At 40.0% G+C, this 19,958-nt stretch overlaps 1 protein-coding gene across 9 annotated transcripts in view; it reads left to right on the forward strand.

Annotated features, from left to right (window-relative positions):
• The window catches only part of CDK19 (cyclin dependent kinase 19), a 114,903-nt gene that overhangs the window by 87,320 nt on the left and 7,625 nt on the right, over window positions 1–19,958 (forward strand). For all 9 annotated transcript variants that reach the window (XM_044426449.1, XM_044426457.1, XM_044426476.1 and 6 more), the window contains 6 exons: window positions 6,163–6,306; window positions 6,626–6,695; window positions 7,735–7,807; window positions 8,645–8,742; window positions 9,521–9,599; window positions 17,991–18,278. In XM_044426449.1, coding sequence (XP_044282384.1) covers window positions 6,163–6,306; window positions 6,626–6,695; window positions 7,735–7,807; window positions 8,645–8,742; window positions 9,521–9,599; window positions 17,991–18,278 — 752 coding nt within the window. The remainder of the gene's footprint in view (window positions 1–6,162; window positions 6,307–6,625; window positions 6,696–7,734; window positions 7,808–8,644; window positions 8,743–9,520; window positions 9,600–17,990; window positions 18,279–19,958) is intronic.

Raw genomic sequence — 19,958 nt, forward strand, 5'->3', positions numbered from 1 at the left:
CTTATTACAGCTTCAGTGCCTCACCTTGTTTATTTTCCCATGATAGCAGACTCAGGACTGAAAGGCACATAGGGGCCGTGCCCAGAACATCCAGTATGTAAGTGAGTGAGACTCCCATCTGAAACTCTGTTCAGCTATAGAGTTTTATGAATGACTCTTCAACACAGGCACATAACCCGTCCATGTGAATTCACAGATGCCCACTCTAAGAACCACAGTTACAAGTAAGCAAAGTGTCCTTTCTGAACAGTCATCAAAAGCATCTTGAGATACAGTGCATTACAGTAGACAATCATAGATGTTGCCAGAAGACAGCCTGGAAACAGTTACCTATCACTGTCCAGGAGAGTTCCTAGCTATTGCTTAAGGAAAGCATTCTTTGCCACAGAAGCTACCTGTGACAAAATGAAATCCAGGAGCATCCCTCAAATCTTTATTGAGTTTGTTCATTGGCTGTCATCTGGACTATTACTGATTAATTCGGCACGTCCACTGCCTCATCTGAATCGAGTGAGAAAGAGAGCTGCGTGTTGCCATGAGGTAGCACCTCACTCCAAAATCCCCGCTGTCCTTTCCCTGTGGTTTCTTGTAAATGTTAAAAACATAGGATGCTTGATAGAACCCTGTTGAACATTACAGCATAAGTATCGTGGGGCCAAGCAGTAGTTCCTCAGTACCATGTTCTGGAACTATCCTCTCAGGTAGCAGCTGTGATATAAAAAGCCACTGAGAGGTGCAGGGGAATTAGGAAGACTGCACTCCTCTGATGTTCTTGCACCAGTCAGCATGACTAAGGCAGTCTCTGTAACAAAACAAGGGCTGAAACCAACTTCAAATGATTTATGGCAGCAAATTCCATATACTACAATATATTATATTTATTTGGAAATTGTCCCAAATTGATCCCCTACTTCTGATGTCACTGATTTGGCCACACAGTGAAGTCTGCTCAAATGTACATTTTTAGTTGACCATGCATGTAGAACAGGTAGCATTTCCAAGAAAGTGTCTTTAGAGGTCCTGGATTTCAGCATCCTATGTAGCAGTCTAAATTTTGCTTCCAGGACTGCATGATTATATTTCCCAGTATTTCAGGTGCTGATGTGCAACTCAAGTGCTGGCTTCTCTTCTGTGCTATCTAGTGGCTTATCTAGATGACGTGATGTCCTCAGTCTTCTCAGCAGACAGGGAACTCCCTATGCAGTCATCACACCCACTCATTGTTCTTAGTTACTTATAAATCTATGAGTTGCCTTTTGGCCCAAATAATGCTCCAAGGTAACATACAACTAACATTTAAAACAATTTAAAAACGTTAATTGTCACCGATAGCAGAATAAAGAGCAGACAAAAATCTCAAAACTAGAGTATGGAGGTGGTACATTTAAAATAATGAAAAGCCCTATGGAGCAAACTTTTTATCATCCTGGTTGATAAAATAAAGAATAATAAAGGGACAGCCTACATAAAGAAAGGGACAGCCTACATTCCTTAAATAAAGAAGGGGACAGCCTACATTCTTTTGGCATAGGGGTTTCCATTTTCCTGTGCGTGTTTAGACAGAAGTCCTAAAGTTTCCAACATGGCTGGTGGGACAGTGAAAGTATTCAGACATTTTTCTATCAAACATGCGTGGGATTGAACCTTAAATCATCCCCTGCAAGAGATCATGTCCTTCTCACCCCTGCCTATCCTGGAGATGTATATTTTGGTGTGAGCGGAAATCAGTCTGTTACCTAGGAAATGAGTCCCTACTAAAGGATTATTTTCCTCATTGTCAGAATGATGTCTTATTCCTTGAGATTCTCAGTGAAATGTGTTTAACTTGTCAGTTTTTGAGTGTGTGGCTCCATCATGTTCCTGAAAGCTATCTAGCTACATGTATGCATTTTTCTGAAGAGTTCCATGTCAGTTACATTGGCTTTAATGGAAGAGAGCCAGCAGCTCATTGTATCAAACACATACCCTAGTCTGCCTTGCATACAGCCAGTCATACATAGAACATCCTGCAATTCACTTGACAACTCCCACACCCATTATGGTTTTCTAGCTTATAGATGGGTTTTGTTAGGTCTGTTTACTTGGAAAACTTTTTTTTTCCGTAGCTCAAAGGAGGGTTACTGCCCTGGCGTCATTGCCCTGTTGCAAAACTCGTGGCATTTACTTAACTTGCCTTTAGCAACATGATCTTATTTCTAAACTCATGGTACCACTTATCTTGCAGCATGTTTAACTTATCGGGCTTTGCCAATAGGTTTTTAATATTTAAATGCATGAAACATGGAGACTTGTATAGTGGTTGAACAGAATCACTATGACTGTATTCAGCCAACTGTTTTCATGTAGCATGCTCTTTAAGAAGCCAATGACACAATCCAGCCATAATTAAATACACATGATCTGAATTTGATTTAAGTTTGTGTTTAACTTTCCCATTGAAAAAAATGGATCTGGTCAGTGCCTAACCCTTTACTGGATTATGCTGTGATTATTTCCAGAGTATATACATAGGCAACCATGGTACTAGCAAGCATAACTTAACACTGAGTTTATTTACATCTTGTTGAATAGTGACTGTCCTCCAAAATTATGTATGCTGTATATTCTAGAATAATATGAGAGCTAATCTCAGTACCTGAAAATAGGCATCTCTTATTCTTTTGTATGTGTGGTATTTTGTTCCATGGAAGAATGTTGGAAATATTTCAGAGCAGTTGATAAACTGAGTGTTCTGAAAATGCACTTAAAGTGTGAAGTGAGAACTGTGAATTGCTATGTTAAGTGTTCCACAAATTGGCAGGATGATCGTGGCTGTTTCTAGGTAATGTATCTCATTTGAGCTAAACTCTAAATGCATTATTAAAATTAAAAAGAGCAACCATGCTTCTAAATATTAACTGGGTCCACAGGGCATGCTAAGCCCAGGTCCAGTCTGCCATGTTTTTTATGCCCAGCTTCTGGATTTATAAGCTACCCCAAGAAGTCATGGTTTATCATGAGGTTTATCAGTCACTCCTGGGCTTGAGCAGTTGTGCAATTGCCAATATTGCAACAAATCTACGGGTGGCCAAAACTACCACAGAGCCTCTTGGCAAGAACAGCAAAAGAGTGGCCAGGCAGTTCTGGGTCCTGAAGCACCCAAGTGATACTTGGGAATGTCCATCAGAGGTTCCCCATGCCAGTGCAGACAGCAGCTAAAGTGTAGCGTCCATAGCAGTGCAGGGTGAACCGCACATCTCAGTACTGCAGACTAGGCAGAGCAGAGCAGTTTGTCTCTTGCTATCAAGTGAGCAACCTTTCTCTACAAGGTTTGGCAGTAGCATCAGGAGAGCCACATTCTGCTTGCTCTCCCTCTAGAGGAGGCCAGGCAAAGTACCGTTTTTCCTATCACTCCACCCCTCTGCTCAGCACCATAGCCACTTGGTAGCTCTGGGCTGAGCTCATTCTGCTTATCCTCCTCTAGAGGAGGCTTAGCCTAATGCAACTTGTTTTTCTACCCAGCACTGCAGCTATTTGGTGTCAGCACCAGGTGGAGAAACATCTTGAAGGGACACCAAACAGAATATGACTTCTCTCTCCCTCCCTCCCTCCCTCCCAGATACCACCTCTAAGTACCTGCAGTGCTGGGTGGACACAGCACAGTGAGAGGGTTCTGCTGCTGATCTCAAGAGAAGTGTCTATAACCCTCATTGGATTTGGCTAACTCAGAACTGGGGTGAGAGCTCCCAGATCAATTCTCACCCCCCCCCCCATCCCTGTTGCCACTGACTGGTGCTGGGGAGTGAGGGATCTTCAATGCCTCCAGAAGGACTGAGAGAAGAAGAATGATTTCAGGGTGCCTGCTTTTTTTCAATCATTTGTTGGGCACTTTGGAGGCCTCAAACCTGTATTCTGTAAGCCCAAATTCCTTATATCATCTGAACATACCCATAGATTAGTAGTGGGAGTAGTTGATCCAGACTCTGATTAGTTAACTGAGCCTAACACTGCTAGAAATATTTTCAGTTAAATTGTTTTTTGGATTTTCTTTTAACTTTACTAAGGTTGAGCTGAAAATTCACATATGAAATTCTAAGAAGGAGAGATTAAACTACTACAGAAACAGCTTCTTTCTAAAGCATCTTGCTAAAGCACAGCTGCTGGTCATGCCCCAAAGCTCTATGGGTGAGGCTTCATTGTGTCACTCTGCTCCTGGAGTGAAAGTAGTGACAGCAAATGTTCTTGAAATTATGACCAGTGAGAAATCACTTTTTCTCCCCTGAAACTGAAACTCTGGCTTATACTTGTGACCAGCTTGGGCCAATATGAGAGGGCTGTTCTTTTATGCCATGTTTGGATGCTTCTTGTACACTGTAGACGAAGATAGTTACTTCCAATTCTACAGGCTTTGACATTTCACAGGGCAATTCACAGGGCAATTCAAGCCACATCATAACTGTATGTTGTTAGGGCCGTTCCCCAGCACAAACTAATCTCTCCAAATTGGCCTGTTACTCTGAAAGGCCCTGTACTAATTATATATGTTTCCCAACCTCTGATCTAGGATACGCTTCTTCATGTGACAGTTATGACTCAGAGTGCCTTTGGGTCCAATTAGTTTCCTTTTATCATGCACACCCTCCCAATTCCCACCCCCACCCCCCAGCCTACTTAAAGAAATCTTTTGGGATGGGCAGTATAGAGTTGTGTTGACAAGACTATAAATAAAAGAGCTTGAAAGGTTGTAGAATATTATCCACATTAATAATTATTATTATACAGTACTTGTACTAGATTTCTAAAAATGGGATTTCTTTTGCCTTTGGGAAAGATACTGAATTAACCTTACTGGATATACACAGTTGAAATGCAAAACAGCAATAACAAAAACTTTACTATTATTCCCTCTATTTAATTTTTGGATTATATGCATTTTTACAGCAACTACTTTCTGTTATTAATTTAAGCCTTCCCTTGTTATCTTGGAAGATTATTTTGATTGAGGACCATAACAGGAAACCATTTTCCATTCAAAGGTCAGTTCAGTTTCTTGAAGGCCACATGCCAGTGGCCATACTGGCATACCAAAAATGCCAGTATTTTTTAACTGAAAATTAACTTAAAGTTCTCACTACGAGTAACTAAGCCTTAAAAGAAACATTTCGGCCTTTCAGAATGGGTGAAAACATGTGAGAGCTGGAAACAAGAGCATGTGTGGTGTGGTGGTTGAGAGCACAGGACTGGGACAGAGACTACCTCTAGTCCCTACTCAGCCATGGAGCCAACTGGGTGACTTTGGGCTCATCACAGACCCTCAGCCCAACCTACCTCACAGGGTTATCGTTGTGGGGATAAAATTGAGAAAGCAGGAGGAGGGGCATTATGGAAGCCATTTTGGGTTCTTTAAAAAAGGAAAAAAGTGGGGTATACATATAATAAATAAGCACACAAGTAAATGATCTGTAACCAGGGAAAAGGGATGTGGCCATCTGATGATCCTAGGCAGGTCAGATTACAAAGCTAGGAATGCAAGAATTGGATCCCAGTTCTGATCTGGGATATCCAATAAGAATTTGCCTTTACTTCTAGTTCCTTAGAGCAAAGCTGTTCAAAGTCTTCATGTTAGGGTTAGGGAACTAGAGTTTCTCCCCATCCGCTTAAGAGTGCTTATACTAAAGCCTTTTTGTGTACTACCTCACATAAATCAACAGTATTCTTAATTAAAATGTAATATGAGTGAACCTCGTGATACTAAATGCACTAGAGATGTGGCTATTTACTTACTGAAAAACTTGAACAAATTGTTTGGATTCTTATTCTGAAAATACTTGAAAAGAGTGTTTTGTGCTTTTGCTTTCTGCTTTTGTAAAAAGCATAATATTTCTTCATAGACGTTTTTACTGTTTGATTTCTGTGTTTACTGTGATGTGTTTAACATTATCAATAGAATAGTTGTATGCTGTCATCAGGGACTGTGCGATTTTCGGCTCAGCGCTATGCAATATCTGACTGCGGAAGTTGGCCTTCAAGTAAAATTCACAAGCAGTTTCTTCCAGTTTTAATACAACTACTCCATTTCCTTTTACATATGAGTTCATTATATATTTTGTGATTAACACATCATAACCTCAGCAAATAAATATATGAGGACATTTAGATTTTATATGTGCTTATGTTTCCTAGATATATGGGCCATTGGCTGTATATTTGCTGAACTATTGACTTCAGAACCTATCTTTCATTGTCGTCAGGAAGACATCAAAACAAGCAATCCTTTTCATCATGATCAGCTTGATCGCATATTCAGTGTAATGGGATTTCCTGCAGGTAATTTTAAGATTGCTAATGAGTTTATATCAAATAGAGCACAGTACTAGGACTCAGGTAATCTGGGTTCTAGTTTCTGGTCAACCATGGAGCCAACTAGGTGACTTTAGGCCAGTCACAGACTCTCAGCCCAACCTACTTCACAGGGTTGTTGTTCTGAGGATAAGATTGAGAGCAGCAGAAAGAGACTGATTTAAGCTCTTTTTAGTTCAGTTAAGAAAAAAGGTGAGATATAACTCTAATAAATAAATAAAATAAGTATGACTGTTTGTGTATTTTTGCATTTTTAATATTTGTCCATTGCTTTTTCTTTACAAAGATAAAGACTGGGAAGACATTAGGAAGATGCCAGAATATCCTACACTTCAAAAAGACTTTAGGAGAACTACGTAAGTAGTGGTTATCTGGATCTAATAGTTCTAAAACATGATGGTTGACATCAGCCCTTATTCAGCTGTAATGCACAGTTTAGTAGTATGAAAAAGCAGTATGGCAACTGGGGCATGCAGTTTCTTCCATCTCACTCAAGGAGAAGATATGCAAAGCTTGTAATCATAGATTGTAGCAAACCATTTCATATTTTTCCCAGATACTGAAAACTGTGGCTTGTGTAAGCTGGGATAGGAGTCAGAGAAACAGGAAACCAAACTGTTGAAAACTGCATCTGGAAGTATCAGATGTCTCCCCTCACACACAGGGACTGGAGGAACATGCAAGGCTGAGCCTCACTGCAGCATGGTTTCATGCTGTTTCCACATGTAGCTATTACCTCATTTCTTCTTCAGGTTTCCAAGCTCAGTTCCAGGAGTGGACAGCCTGTAGTCCTCCACATATTGTTGGACTACAGTACCTGTAATTTCTAAGGATTGGCCATGTTTGCTGGGGCTGATGGGAGTTATAGTCAACAACATTAGAAAGGCCAAATTTTTTCCACGCCTGGGTTAGAATATCTGAACTAGTGCTGCTTTCCACCTCAATCTGTTTGTCCCTTCTCTCAGTATTCTTCACATTCAGATGTTAATAGAGACAGGGCATTTAGTGTGGAGGCCACCAAACTATGAAGTCTGGTCTGTAAGCAGGTGTACCCATCAACTTTCTTTCTATCATATAAGTGCACTGATTTTACTGTTCTTTTGGACTTTTAATAGTATTTGTTCTCCTTCTTAGAGTATTTGTTCTCCTATCCAGGATTTTTACTTCCCCTAGTTTGATTATCTTTGGCATTGTTATTTGAAGAGGAGTGACGTTCATGTGTCACCAAAAACCACCACCACCATTTGCCTTGCGGTTATCCGCAGAATATTGTATGGGTTAGTGAATAAAAGCTTGCAAGTTGTTACTTGAAATGTACGTTAGTATATAATACACGTTTTCTTTGTTGTGAATACTGTTTCATTCTTGTAAACTTTTTTTATTTGATTTCCCTAGGTATGCCAATAGTAGCCTCATAAAATATATGGAAAAACACAAAGTCAAGCCTGACAGCAAAGTATTCCTTTTAGTAAGTTGTTTGTTTGACAAATAAAATTGCTATTAGTATGCTGCTGCTAAAGGATGTTGTATTTTGTTAAGTTAACAATACTCACCTGTATCTATTTATTCAGAAATAAAAACATCACTGAGTTCAGTGGAACATACTTCCAGGAAAGTTTGTGTAGGATTTCAGGCTTGTGTTATTCCAGCAGAAAATATGGCTGAAGATACACAGATTTAAAACTGTAATTCTCTGAAAAAAATCTCAGTTCATTTACTGTTGTATGCTTTTTTTATGTTTTTGATGTCATTCATAGTTAACTTGAACTATGATAAATGGTCAATTGTCAATTACAAGTTCTAGGAAAATAATTAACAAACAGGAAGCACCCAAGAGTTTGTAGAGAACTCTAATGTGAAATGGCTGATTCCCATACAGAATATGAGTTGCTGGAGTGGGGGCAATAGAGAGACTACAAGTGGGAAGTGCATTGTACTTTCTTTTGTATTTCTGTAACAGGCACCCCGAACCTGCTGCCCTCCAGGTGTCTTGGCCTACAGCTCATTTCATTCCCCAGCTAGTGACTTGCTGACTGGTGTTCGTACAAGTTGTAGTCCAACACTTTTGGAAATAACCTGATTGGAGAAACTTGTTCTGTAAGGATAGCCAGTGAATACTGTTTCATCTTTTCTATGGAGGAAGCCTTCCATTTCTCTTGAACATAGTTAAAAGTTTTTATTGGGCTTCCTTGTTGCAAACTGCCCAGAGAGCTTTGGCAGTATTGAAGTACAATAAATAAAATACATTACAGTAAATTCTACTGTAGTATCCATATGATTCATTTTCTAATACTATGTTACGCAGCTTCAGAAACTCCTCACTATGGATCCTACAAAAAGAATTACCTCAGAGCAAGCTTTGCAGGATCCTTACTTTCAGGAGGACCCACTGCCTACATCAGAGTAAGTGTTTCGCCTCTTCTTTAGAGCTTGCTTGCTTGCTTTTTATTGATGGCAAATATTGTTCTGTGGGACCATTTTAAATATGTGAGATCCAGAATATTCTGAGCCAGAATATTTGTCTATATCTGTCCTGTACAGCAAACATGCAGGCTGTATTTATTAGTTGCCTTTTCCATGCAGTAGTCAATTTGATATAGGTCTTTAATTGGACAGAGATTTTCTTGCAAGTTCTCAAAGTAAGAAAATATCCGACCTTTAAGAAGGACAGGTGCTGAATAACTGTTACTGCATTATATTCATTTTTTTGTGATTTGGAAGATTGATTGAGAGCCCTACAAACAGGGTTCCAAATTTTGGTAATGACAAATACTACCCTGAATGGAGCAAGAAATGCCTGACATTCAAGCTGGATTCTGAAAAGGAAGAGGGACTCAAGATTGTATTGCAAAGACATGTTGGTTACTGGGACACACCAAAGAATTTCAGAAGAACTATGATTTGTAGAGAAACTAGCCCGGTTTGTAAACCATGGCTTGAAGTTGGCCTGTTTGCCTATCAGTAGCTGTCTAAGCACAGTGCATATGGATTTTGACATAACAAGGAACCACAATTGGGAAATTTCCTTCCATTTTTAATTATCACAGCTGCACTGGAGTGGGGGAAGTCATAACCCTCATAAGGTTCATTCATGTAATGCTAGACCATAATTCAGTGTTATATCCAAATACGTTTGAAAGGTATTACATATTGATACAACTTTATTCTTTCTCTGCTTTAGCGTTTTTGCTGGCTGCCAGATTCCATACCCAAAGCGAGAATTTCTCAATGAGGACGAGCCAGAGGAAAAAGGGGATAAGGTATAGTTCAAAGACCAATAATTATGATTCTCCAGTGAAAGATTTGACAGAAGATGGGTCTTTTATTGAACACATTCCTAGTCAAGACTATCCCAGCACTATGTCATGGGACATTGTTCAAAAGTGTAGCATCTCATGCAAGTATTGGACTACTTTATAGTGAATAATGTTTAGTAAATTAAGACACTATTAGTGGCATGTGGCTAAAGGAATAAAGAGAGCTGTAATTTTCTGTGTCTTTCTGAAGTCTTTAAAGGTCTGTAGTTGATGAGAAATATCCCTTAAGCTGTTTATGCCCTATATTCTTTGGAGCAGTGGAGCTTGACTTGTTTTTGTAAAATTTGTGGCTTCTCCATTGCCATTCCTTCTCATGCAAATACAGACCCCTTGGTTATTGTGTGCATAGCTTTGTGCTCCTTACCTAGCCCTATTTTATGTCTTAGAATACAGATTCTCAGTATTCTTGATGAGCGCTCATCAGTTGTGCAACCCTTTCCCTTCAGAACCACCGGAAAAAAATATGCATTCTTGGTAATTCAACTGCAGGCTTCCTATTTTGTTTGCATATTTTTAATGTGGTGTTTTTGATGTTGTTAACTGCTTTGAACACTATGCAGAATGGTGGGATAAAAATACTAAAAAGTAATAGGGCTGTGCTGCTCATTTTTGTCAACAAGCCAAGCCAAGAGGAAGTCCACAAACACTCACAGAACCCTGGTTGCACAATGGGCAGCCTTCTCCATCAGATGCTGCCTGAACAGCAGATGCAGAAGAGGGGCACTGTGAGTGGTTATATCAGGCACCACTCCCAGTGACCAACCTTCTTCCCTTCCCAGTGTAGCCAGCAGTACTGGGTATGAAAGAGGAGCACTGTTTGTATAGCTCAAGGAGCACAATTCCTGGGAAGCACACTGCCAATACCAGGAACTTGGACTCCAAGCCATTGCAAAATGAATTGGCATCTGGGAAGCTGAGCCCAGGGACTTCAACACATTCTAACCCCCAAACAAATTGCTCACACAAATGGTGACCTAGAGTTTGTATGGGGATGAAATGGGTGAGACAGCAAAGGTGTGCAAATTATTTTTAAGTGGACTTTTCTGCTTTGCCTACAGTAGCTCTGGCTCTGTAGACATCATAGATGTTAAACATAGACAGTATCAAATGCATTGGATAATGTTTACAGAATAGAACAAGGATTCTTTGTTCAGATAAAACCAGTAATACGGGAATTAAGATTGAGTTAGGAAGCATGACTTTTGAGAAGGTGTTTAAAACTGGAAGTGGAACAAGTATTACATACATGAAGAAAGGGAGGGATTGCAGAAAATAAGACTACATTTGCAACCATTCCTGCAGAAAAGTTGATACTGAATTGGGGGATGTGGAAGGAGACAGACTAAGTGGGAGAATGTGGGTTGGGGCCACTGTTCAATGCTGGAGCACAGGCCTTGTAGAGGGACCCAGGTTCAGTCTCTGGCATCTCTAGCTAAAGAGAATGAGGTAGCAAATGATAGGGAAAGCTTCTGCCTGAGATCCTGGCAGGTGCTGTCAGACAATACCAGGCCATATGAACAAGTCTGACCAGGCATGAGACAGCTTCCTGCATCCCTATGACAACAGAGAGGGTAAAAGATATGAGAGCTGTAAAGAAGATCCCGTTCATCGTTGAAAAAAAATCTAGGGTTTGTGGCAGACAGCCAGAGTATTGTTGGTAAGGGCAAAATATTTCATATGTCATGAAAGACTTCATTATTTATCTATTATTTAATCAATTTATAGACTACTTGAGTATATATAAAACGACAACTCAATGAGCTTTGCAACATAAATGTTTAAAACACAAAGCAATCCTTAGTTAAGATCCTAGTAAATGTTCCTTGTTCACCTCTGCATCACTTGTTATGTTATCTCTCTCTTGCTCTCAGTGCAGTTACTGTTGCCATTCATACGACCAGCGACTTTGTACAACCCACTATCAATATGTCCTTTTTCTAGGTATCTCATGTAGTTGCGGCTCAAAATGCTGACATATTTCCTTTTACAGATAGACTAACTAAGCAAAATGTCTGGTTGCCCACAGGATCCAACACCTCCACTCACGGCATTCACTGTGGCAAGTGTGCCCCTGCCCTTACCAGCCTTCCTCCCAACATGGAGGTGCAGAGAAGCAGGCAGAATCATCCCATTGGTCATACGGTGATTTCTGCCATGAGCCCAGCTCCAGAGTTGGGAGAAAGCCTGGAGGCAGTCTTGTTGCTTGGGGGCCTAGCACATCTTGTCTCAACGTGGCCAAGCTGGCAAGCTTACTGCCAGCCTTTTCTGCAGGGGAGACTGGACAGAACTTCCCTGAGCAGCCCCACCCAGAAGAGGCCAAAATGGCATGCTTCCTGTTTACTTTTCCAGCAGGAGACCACTTTGGCTGCTGCTAGACTGAATCACCTAGGCTAACTTTGCTCAGCAGGTGCTGAGCCAGTACGCTTCCATACTCTCCTTTTCTTGCTGGAGAAAGTGCTTTTCTGCAATTTCTGCTAGAGAAAAGCACTTTTCTTGCCAGAGTGCTTTTCTCCATGAAGAGGACTCTTCCTTGAAGGGGAAAAAACCTGGGTATCACAATTTTTGCCTTGATGAGGAAGAGCAGCCAGAAATTATAGGTGCCTGACTTGAAGACATCTACCTAGTTCTAGACCTGATTTTCTGTAAAAGTGGTTTTTAAGGCGGTTTTTAAGATGATGGTTTGTTTTGAGCTGAATGTTTTGAGCTTCCTTGGAATGGCATATATTTGGAACTTTTCCTATAGTATTTTAAAGAACTGATTGTAAAACCTTTAAAATGAGCATCTTCTTTCTCAGACCTAAACTATTTCAAATACATTTTTCTTTTCAGAATTCAGCTGAAACCTTAACTCTTACTTCAAATCTTTTTCTGAAATGGCTTTGGTTGGTTAATTTCTTCAGGTATTAACAAACATAAACAAACCAACATCTTCTTTTCTTTTGATTTTTATCTGGTTGCATTCCAGTCAGCTGTTTGGAACTGTGATTCCTTTCCAGAAGCAGATTCTTTTGCATAAACCTAACACATAATTGGAAACTGTAGACCCATTTTCCTGATCCATTGAAGAGTGTCACTCCTGAATATCACCTCATCTTTAGCGATAAAAGTGCAAACATGGCTTTAATTGTAACTATTGGCAGTGATAACTGTCAGTGATTTTTTGGCTCTCGCCTCTTGGCAGAGCAGCGGAGCAGCAGAAGCAGAGGCTGGGAGAGCATGCAGAGGGTGGCCAGGGAACTGGCAAAGGCAAGGTAGGAGCTGGGCGGAGGAGCGAGGGGACAGGAGCAGTGGAGAGGAAGGAGGCAAGGGCAGAGAGGCCCAGGAGGAAGCAGAGGGGTGGGGCCAGTGGCCTGTGAGGCTTATAAGGCCACACACAGCCATTGGTGGCACCAGTGGCATCATCCCTTGTCTGCGTCCCTTAACTGTGGCCCAGGCTGCCCAGGGACTCCCTTCCCTGGGCACAGTTTTTTTTAATTAAATTTTTATTTTGTCCGTGTGGGGTGGGGGTGGGGGTTGTCTGGAAGAACTGGGCGAGTGAGGAGGATACAAGACAAACAAGGCGGGGGAAGAAGGTAGGGTTTCTGATGTGTTCCCAATGTCAGACCAGGAGATGGCCTTGGCAGGAATCACAGGTGTTGCTGTCCTCTGCGACACGTTCACTGGTTCTGGTAATTTTTATATGTATTAAATGTTAATACTTTTCATGTACAATTAATTATATATTAATATTTAATTTGAGACAAACTTACATCCTAAAAACCTATTTCAGTGAACTAATGTTACTTATTGTACTCCTCCAAAATTGTTAGTTAACCACTGTATTTCTGTCTACAAGTACAATTTCTACTTTGGCTAGCATAGCAAGAGCAGAAAGCACAATTTTAGCTCATTTCTCTTGGCAGCATTATGAATCTGTGATGTGTCCAAATTTAACATGTAGTGTACAGTTCTAGTTTATTATTATCATCACAAAAGAATATCAAGCTGAAAAGAGTAAAAAAGGTGTGGCTGACTAGGTTATGTTGAGAGTTACGGGATTTTTTTTCTGTCCGAAGCTGCATAGGATTGCACTTTAAAATTAGCAAGGACTTGGAAGGCATAAGCAATATTTGTCTTTGTACTTTAAACAAACAGTTACTAAAGGGAGATACATAGCTGGGGAAAACAGATTCACATTTGAATCCACATTCTACCTCTTAGAATTCTAGAACCTGGGGTATGAATAGAGACCTGATTTAAGTGTTCGGTCTCTCACCCCTTGAAAGGCAGCCACAGTTGCAGAAAGAACTTAGGAAATTTAGTTTTTAAAATGCTTCGGAAGGGATGTCTCTAGGCACACAAGTAAGAGCAAGATTTAAAAATTTAAGTTGTCTCACAGTGTTTAGCAGCTCCTCCAACCCCTCAGATAGTAAAGAAGAAGAGAATATTGTGTTTGAAACAGTGCACACTCACACACAGCCCTGATAAGATAATGGCAGAGCCACATGCAGAGATCACAGGAGCTGTACAAGGTCACTGTGTTGTGCTAGTTCCAGTGGGCTTCAGAATAAAATAGGCAACCTGGCATCAGAAACAGCAAATGGAACCTCAGAGGTACAAATCAGGCATGATAAAAAAAAGCACAGAGACTAGCACCAGTTACAAATGAGGTGCAGCAAAAGCTTGAAGAACTTGAAAACTGGAGTAACTTTCAGAATATTTGCACTTATGGTATTCCTGAGTCAGAAGAGAGAAGCTGTATGGCAAAATTACTTGTAAACGGGATATCAGTGTTACTACCAAATATGCAGCTGGATGTAACTGATAGCAAGAGAGCGCAATGTGTCCCAGGCCACTGGAGAACTCTCAACTCAGAAGCATGATAAACCGTTTCATTTGATTCACCATTAAGGAGACATTGCTTAAAACATTGTGTAACTTATGGGAAATCTTCTATAAGGTGAAATTTGATCATGATTTTCTGGGACTCAAGCCTTCCAGCCCTTCACAGCAGTGCTAAGGAAGCCAAAAGAAAATATCTTTGAGGTTTCCCATTTTTTCTGATGGTCAGTCACAGCAGCTTCACGCACGCTGCAAGCAAAGTCCAGGACTTGTTCAGTCATGCAGACTGTTTGTGGAATTGTAGCAGCATTCTCAATTTGTCATGTGCATAACCTACAGCAATTTTTGTTAGGGCATTTGCTCTAATCTTTTTAGGAGCCACTGTGAATAAAGTGGCTTGCTTAGTTACATGAGCATCTGTATACTATTGAATCAATATACAAAACTTCACCAGCATTCTGGTTTCTGTGTTCAACTCATTTAAAACATCCTGCATAAAGTCAGGCTGGCTTAATGCCACATAAACTGTTACCTGTTGGTTACCTGACTAGGACTTCCAAGCTGCCACTTGCTGCTTCCAAGATCAAGGATTGACTTGAATGGACTTTCTATTGACATTACTGAACACCATTTGATTTGGAGAAAGGTGAATAAACATCTTCTTGGTGACACACCAAGAGTCTAAAGTACCAGTTAGGGTCAATGTGTACAATGGTCTCATAATCAGACTTCACTGGACTAAGGAGGGGTGCGCCTTTCTCCTCTTCTGTTCAGTATTTCTCCAGAATCCTTTGCAATGGCAATGATAGCACCTTCACATAAAAAGGCCTGAGATGAGTGGGATACAGCATGTCATAGATCTGTTAGCCGATGACATAGCATGGCTACTTACAGAACCACTTGAATCAAATCAAGAGGTGCAAAGGGGAGTTAGCAGATTACAGTGCAGTAAGAGAACTAAAAATCAGCCATAGTAAATCAGATATGCTTTGCATTAATGGACTCCTGAAAATACAGCAACATAACAAAGCCACATCCAGCTTCTTGCTAAACTGAAAGCTGATGAAATATCTCTGAGTACTATCCATAAAAATATATCTAAATTAAGCAACACCACTTTGTTCTAGTCATAATGCACATTAAATGGTAGATGGGTAGACTCCACAGCTGAGAAAGGTGGCAGCCTGGAAGATGTATTTCTTCCCAAAGTTTTCATTCCTTTTCCCAGTCATGCCAATAATAATTCATGATAAAATTTAGCTTAAAGTTGGCAAAAATTGTTTGACAACTTTATACATCAGGAAGAGTGAACAAGACTAAGCAAGCTTGACTCTGTAAAGCAGTGAAGCAAGGTGGACCGGGAGACACTGGCATACAAGTATGCAATGAGACTTCATAGATAATGTCCCTGATACAGGGAAAGATGGACCAAGCATGGATACAGATGGAACTGGCAGTATTAACTCCAGTTGCATGGTGGACTGCACTCTTTCCCCCAAGACTGGAACAAAGCATGTCACCAATCTATGTCTGAAGTGTACTCTGAAAATATAGCAAAGGGAACAAAAATATGTTAGTGTCATAAACACTGCCATTCCTGCCTGTGTAAGATCATTGCTGATTTTATGGCTAAAGCAGGTGCATTTAAAGATGTGCTTGCTTGTCTTATCAATTTTTGATTAAAAAGTGACTGCTATTGGAAACGCAGCTTAGAGGAAAAACTGCATTCTGGAACAGATGCACCAAATAACATATTTAATGTTCAACAAAGATCCATGGAGAACAGGTGACTCAAAAATTTAATCTAGTTGAAGATGTCATGGTTAAGATGTTACATGAACACAGGAAACATGTTTCTACTGGTGTACTCAACTTGATTAGAAGATCCGAAATTTGTATGAGAAAAAGATATTGGAAAACAATTGACGAAGGCAATTGAAAGAGATAGCTCTGACTTTTCCTATATATTCTATACATATTCTCTGGCACATTGGAGGTGTTGTGGGAATAAGGATACTGCCATATGTAGGGGAATCTTATTAACTGCAGAACAACATGTGCCAAAGAACCCTAAATTGACCTGTTTAGTATCTTGGACTGAGTATAAATAATGTATCTCCTTTTTAGTTGTAGTAGCTACAACCATATTTGCAAGGAACAATAATACTGCAATTCCAATGGACATTTAATCCCAAAAGTATTACAGCTTTAGTGAATTGATGCACCTGATTAGATTTCTCCAGCCTGGTTTGCCTCTTGATGTTTTTTTCCTTCAGTTCAGCAAGTGCTTATTTATTTATTTCACAACCAGCAGTAGCAACAGAAGAATGCTACCTGTTTCATATATAACCTGTAGAAAAAACATTGAACTGCCTAGATTCTGGTAGCAATATACCATCTGTGGCAGAAAATTATCAACTCAGTCTTGTTAGTGTGATTCTTTTGAGGATATATTCTGCACAGAAGGAATGGAAAGAAATAATGCGTTATAAATTGTACTGTTTCTTAAGTTTCAGTTCAGTTCTTGAAATGAAATAAAAAATGCTAGCACTTGAGGATACCCAGGGCAGTTGATTGCCTGTGATTTCAGGACTTAGAGTAGGCTCTTATCTGTGCAGTACATAATTATCTTTCAGAAAATTGAGTGATAGCCACAGCCACAAATTTATGAAAAATAGTTCAAGCAGTATAAACTATGAGATCTCATTACTGACATCCCTATCAGTTTAAGTATTTTTTGTGGAACCTTCAACAGAAGTTCAAAGTATATTCTTAATTATTCCAGGTTGTATTGTGTAATTCTATAGAATTCTAGAACCCGTTCTTGGTTCTATAATCAAAACTCATTGCTGATAATTCCAGCTGGGATTTCAAGTTCTAAAGCTTCTTTGAAGGATCATCTCTGTTGTACTTTCCTTCTCTTTTCTGAGAGAAGAGATGGGGTGGGGAAAAGCTATGGCATCATTTACTTTTTCTGTTGAAGTTGTGAAAATGTCAGTTATTCATGTTTAAGTATCTTTGATCTTTAAATATATCGACGCATTATTAAAATACAATCTACTACTCTGTCAAAACTACCACTTTTCATTTTATTAAATTATTTCCTTCATAAATTGGCTTTTTCCACAGTATATTTTGGTTTGCACAAATGTCTGCAAAGGATTTCTTTCTTTATTGTTCATGTGTGTCTCCTGTATTTCTTCCAAGGTACTCGTGGTGGTATGCACAGTTCTTCCCCTCTCTCTCTTTTAACCTCACAGCAGCCTTGTAATATAGGTCAATTTAAGAAGAGTGACTGGCCCAAGGTTCATGGCTGAGTGTAGATTTGAACCTGGGTCTCCCTAACAGGCTCCTAAGAGTCTAGCCACCACACTGGCTCTGTATCATTAGTATTTATCACCAGTATTCACCTGTAAATTTGTATGGTTTATTCAGGGGTGAAAAACTGAAGAAATCACTAGCCTAGGGGCCATCCAACCTCTACTATCTTTATCTCACTTTTCCATTTCCTAGAATCAACAGCAGCAGAACCAACATCAGCAACAAGCAGCACCTCAGCCACCGCAGCAAGCAGCACCTCAGCAGCCGCAGCCACCGCCACCACCACAGCAGCCGCAGCAGCAAAACAGTACACAGACAAATGGAACTGCAGGGGCGGGTGGAACAGGAGGTGGAGGCACTGGGGCAGGTCTCCAGCATAGCCAGGACTCCAGCCTCAACCAGGTGCCTCCAAATAAGAAACCACGCATTGGGCCTTCAGGCACTAATTCAGGCGGGCCTGTCATGCCTTCAGATTATCAGGTACAGTCTTTGTTAATTTTAGTCCTACATCCTTTGTTTTAAGGATCAAGAAATGGTGAGTTAAAAGCAGCTACAAAGGGGATTATAAAGCATTCTTTTCCAGTACACTGATTTACATAGCATTTTACCTTTTTAATTAAAGAACTGAATTCTTTGTCACTCCTGAGCACGTAGTGAGCTTTTTGTCTACAGTGAATCAGACATTCAAGTATTGTGCTGCAAACTCATAAAATTCAACATGTTTTTGCCTTGTTGCTATAATGCATTTCATTTTGAAGAAATATTTTGATACGGTCTTCTCAATGTGATTTACAAGTAGAAGGTATATCTAAATATAAATGCAAGTTATTTCAATGCAAAAGAAAACCAGTATGTTCTTTAATGAATTCAACCCTTACACACACACGCACCTTTCTTTGAGCAAAACAAGGCATGGTCAGTTTGCAAGAGACCCCATTTTTCTATATTTGTATATCTCTTCCAGGTTTAGGCTGCTTCCTGCTAAATATGACTAGAAAAATTATTGGCAGGATGTATTATCAGGTCCTTTCAAACTATTGTTGGATCTATTTGAAGTTGCCTTCCTGAGAGCTGTTCATTCCCCACAGACATACTTGTATTGTGAAATCTTTGTCTTTGGGTGAGTGACAAAAGACTCTTCCATGTTCTTTTGTCCCAGGTGGGCTTTATTCATTCCCCACACCAGTGAGTTGCTTTTGTGGTCCTTAATAAGTAAAGCCTAGTAAGCTAACTTGATGTTTCATTTTCTAAGAGCAGCTGACTATGGCTAAATATACTGAATAGGAAACTGAATTGACTTGATTCTAAGGCCTAGCAGCAGGTTGGCCTCACTCACACACTAGACATAAACCTTGTGATTAAGGAAGCTCTGAAAAGGAAGTTGCCCTTTTCCATATATAAAAGCCTCACATGGGCAAGAAAAGGGATATTAAAAATGAGTTGTGATGATGTTGCCTCTGAGGAGTATAGCCTTTCCTTCTGCTCAGGCTGGAGGTACAAGCAAGCTAATATATCACACTCCTTAACAGCCTGGCACACACACACACCCAAATTAAGGAGGTGAAGCTTTTCCTACTCATCTCCAAGCTGATGAAAGCATTGGGGAATATCAGTGTGTGCCTGAAAAGGGGATAAAAGTAGTAGCACCAACCCAATATCCAAATGGCCAAGCTAACGATGTGTGCCTACCAGTTCAGTCAGCTCACCCCAGGCTTAGGGTGATCAGCAAACTGGCTACTTACAACACACTCATATGACCCATATGAGTTTGATTTATATTCATGTAGAAATATGGGAATAATCTCTAGCAAACAGCTGATCCACATGACTTTTCTTTGGCTGTAATCATTGCAACAACAATCATATGATAGCTTCATTATACAAAACTGGTAGCTTATATTAGCCATCACAGGTAATGGTCTTTTCATTGAAGGAATGCAATACCTTTTGTTGTTCTTGAAATGTTATGGTTGAGCTGTTAGACACTGCAAGACACTGAAACTCTGCTTAATTCAACACTGCCCAAATAGTATGGATCTTCTACAGTAGCTCTATTATGCTTAAAATCTTGTTCTCCTATTATATCTCAAGCTGCTTGTAATACATGGAACAAATACCAGTGGATCACCATTTTATACCAATTCCCTATTAGGATCATTG

Source organism: Varanus komodoensis, unplaced genomic scaffold (assembly GCF_004798865.1).
Source record: "Varanus komodoensis strain SLA01 unplaced genomic scaffold, ASM479886v1 scaffold1, whole genome shotgun sequence".
NCBI classification, from domain to species: Eukaryota; Metazoa; Chordata; class Lepidosauria; order Squamata; family Varanidae; genus Varanus; species Varanus komodoensis.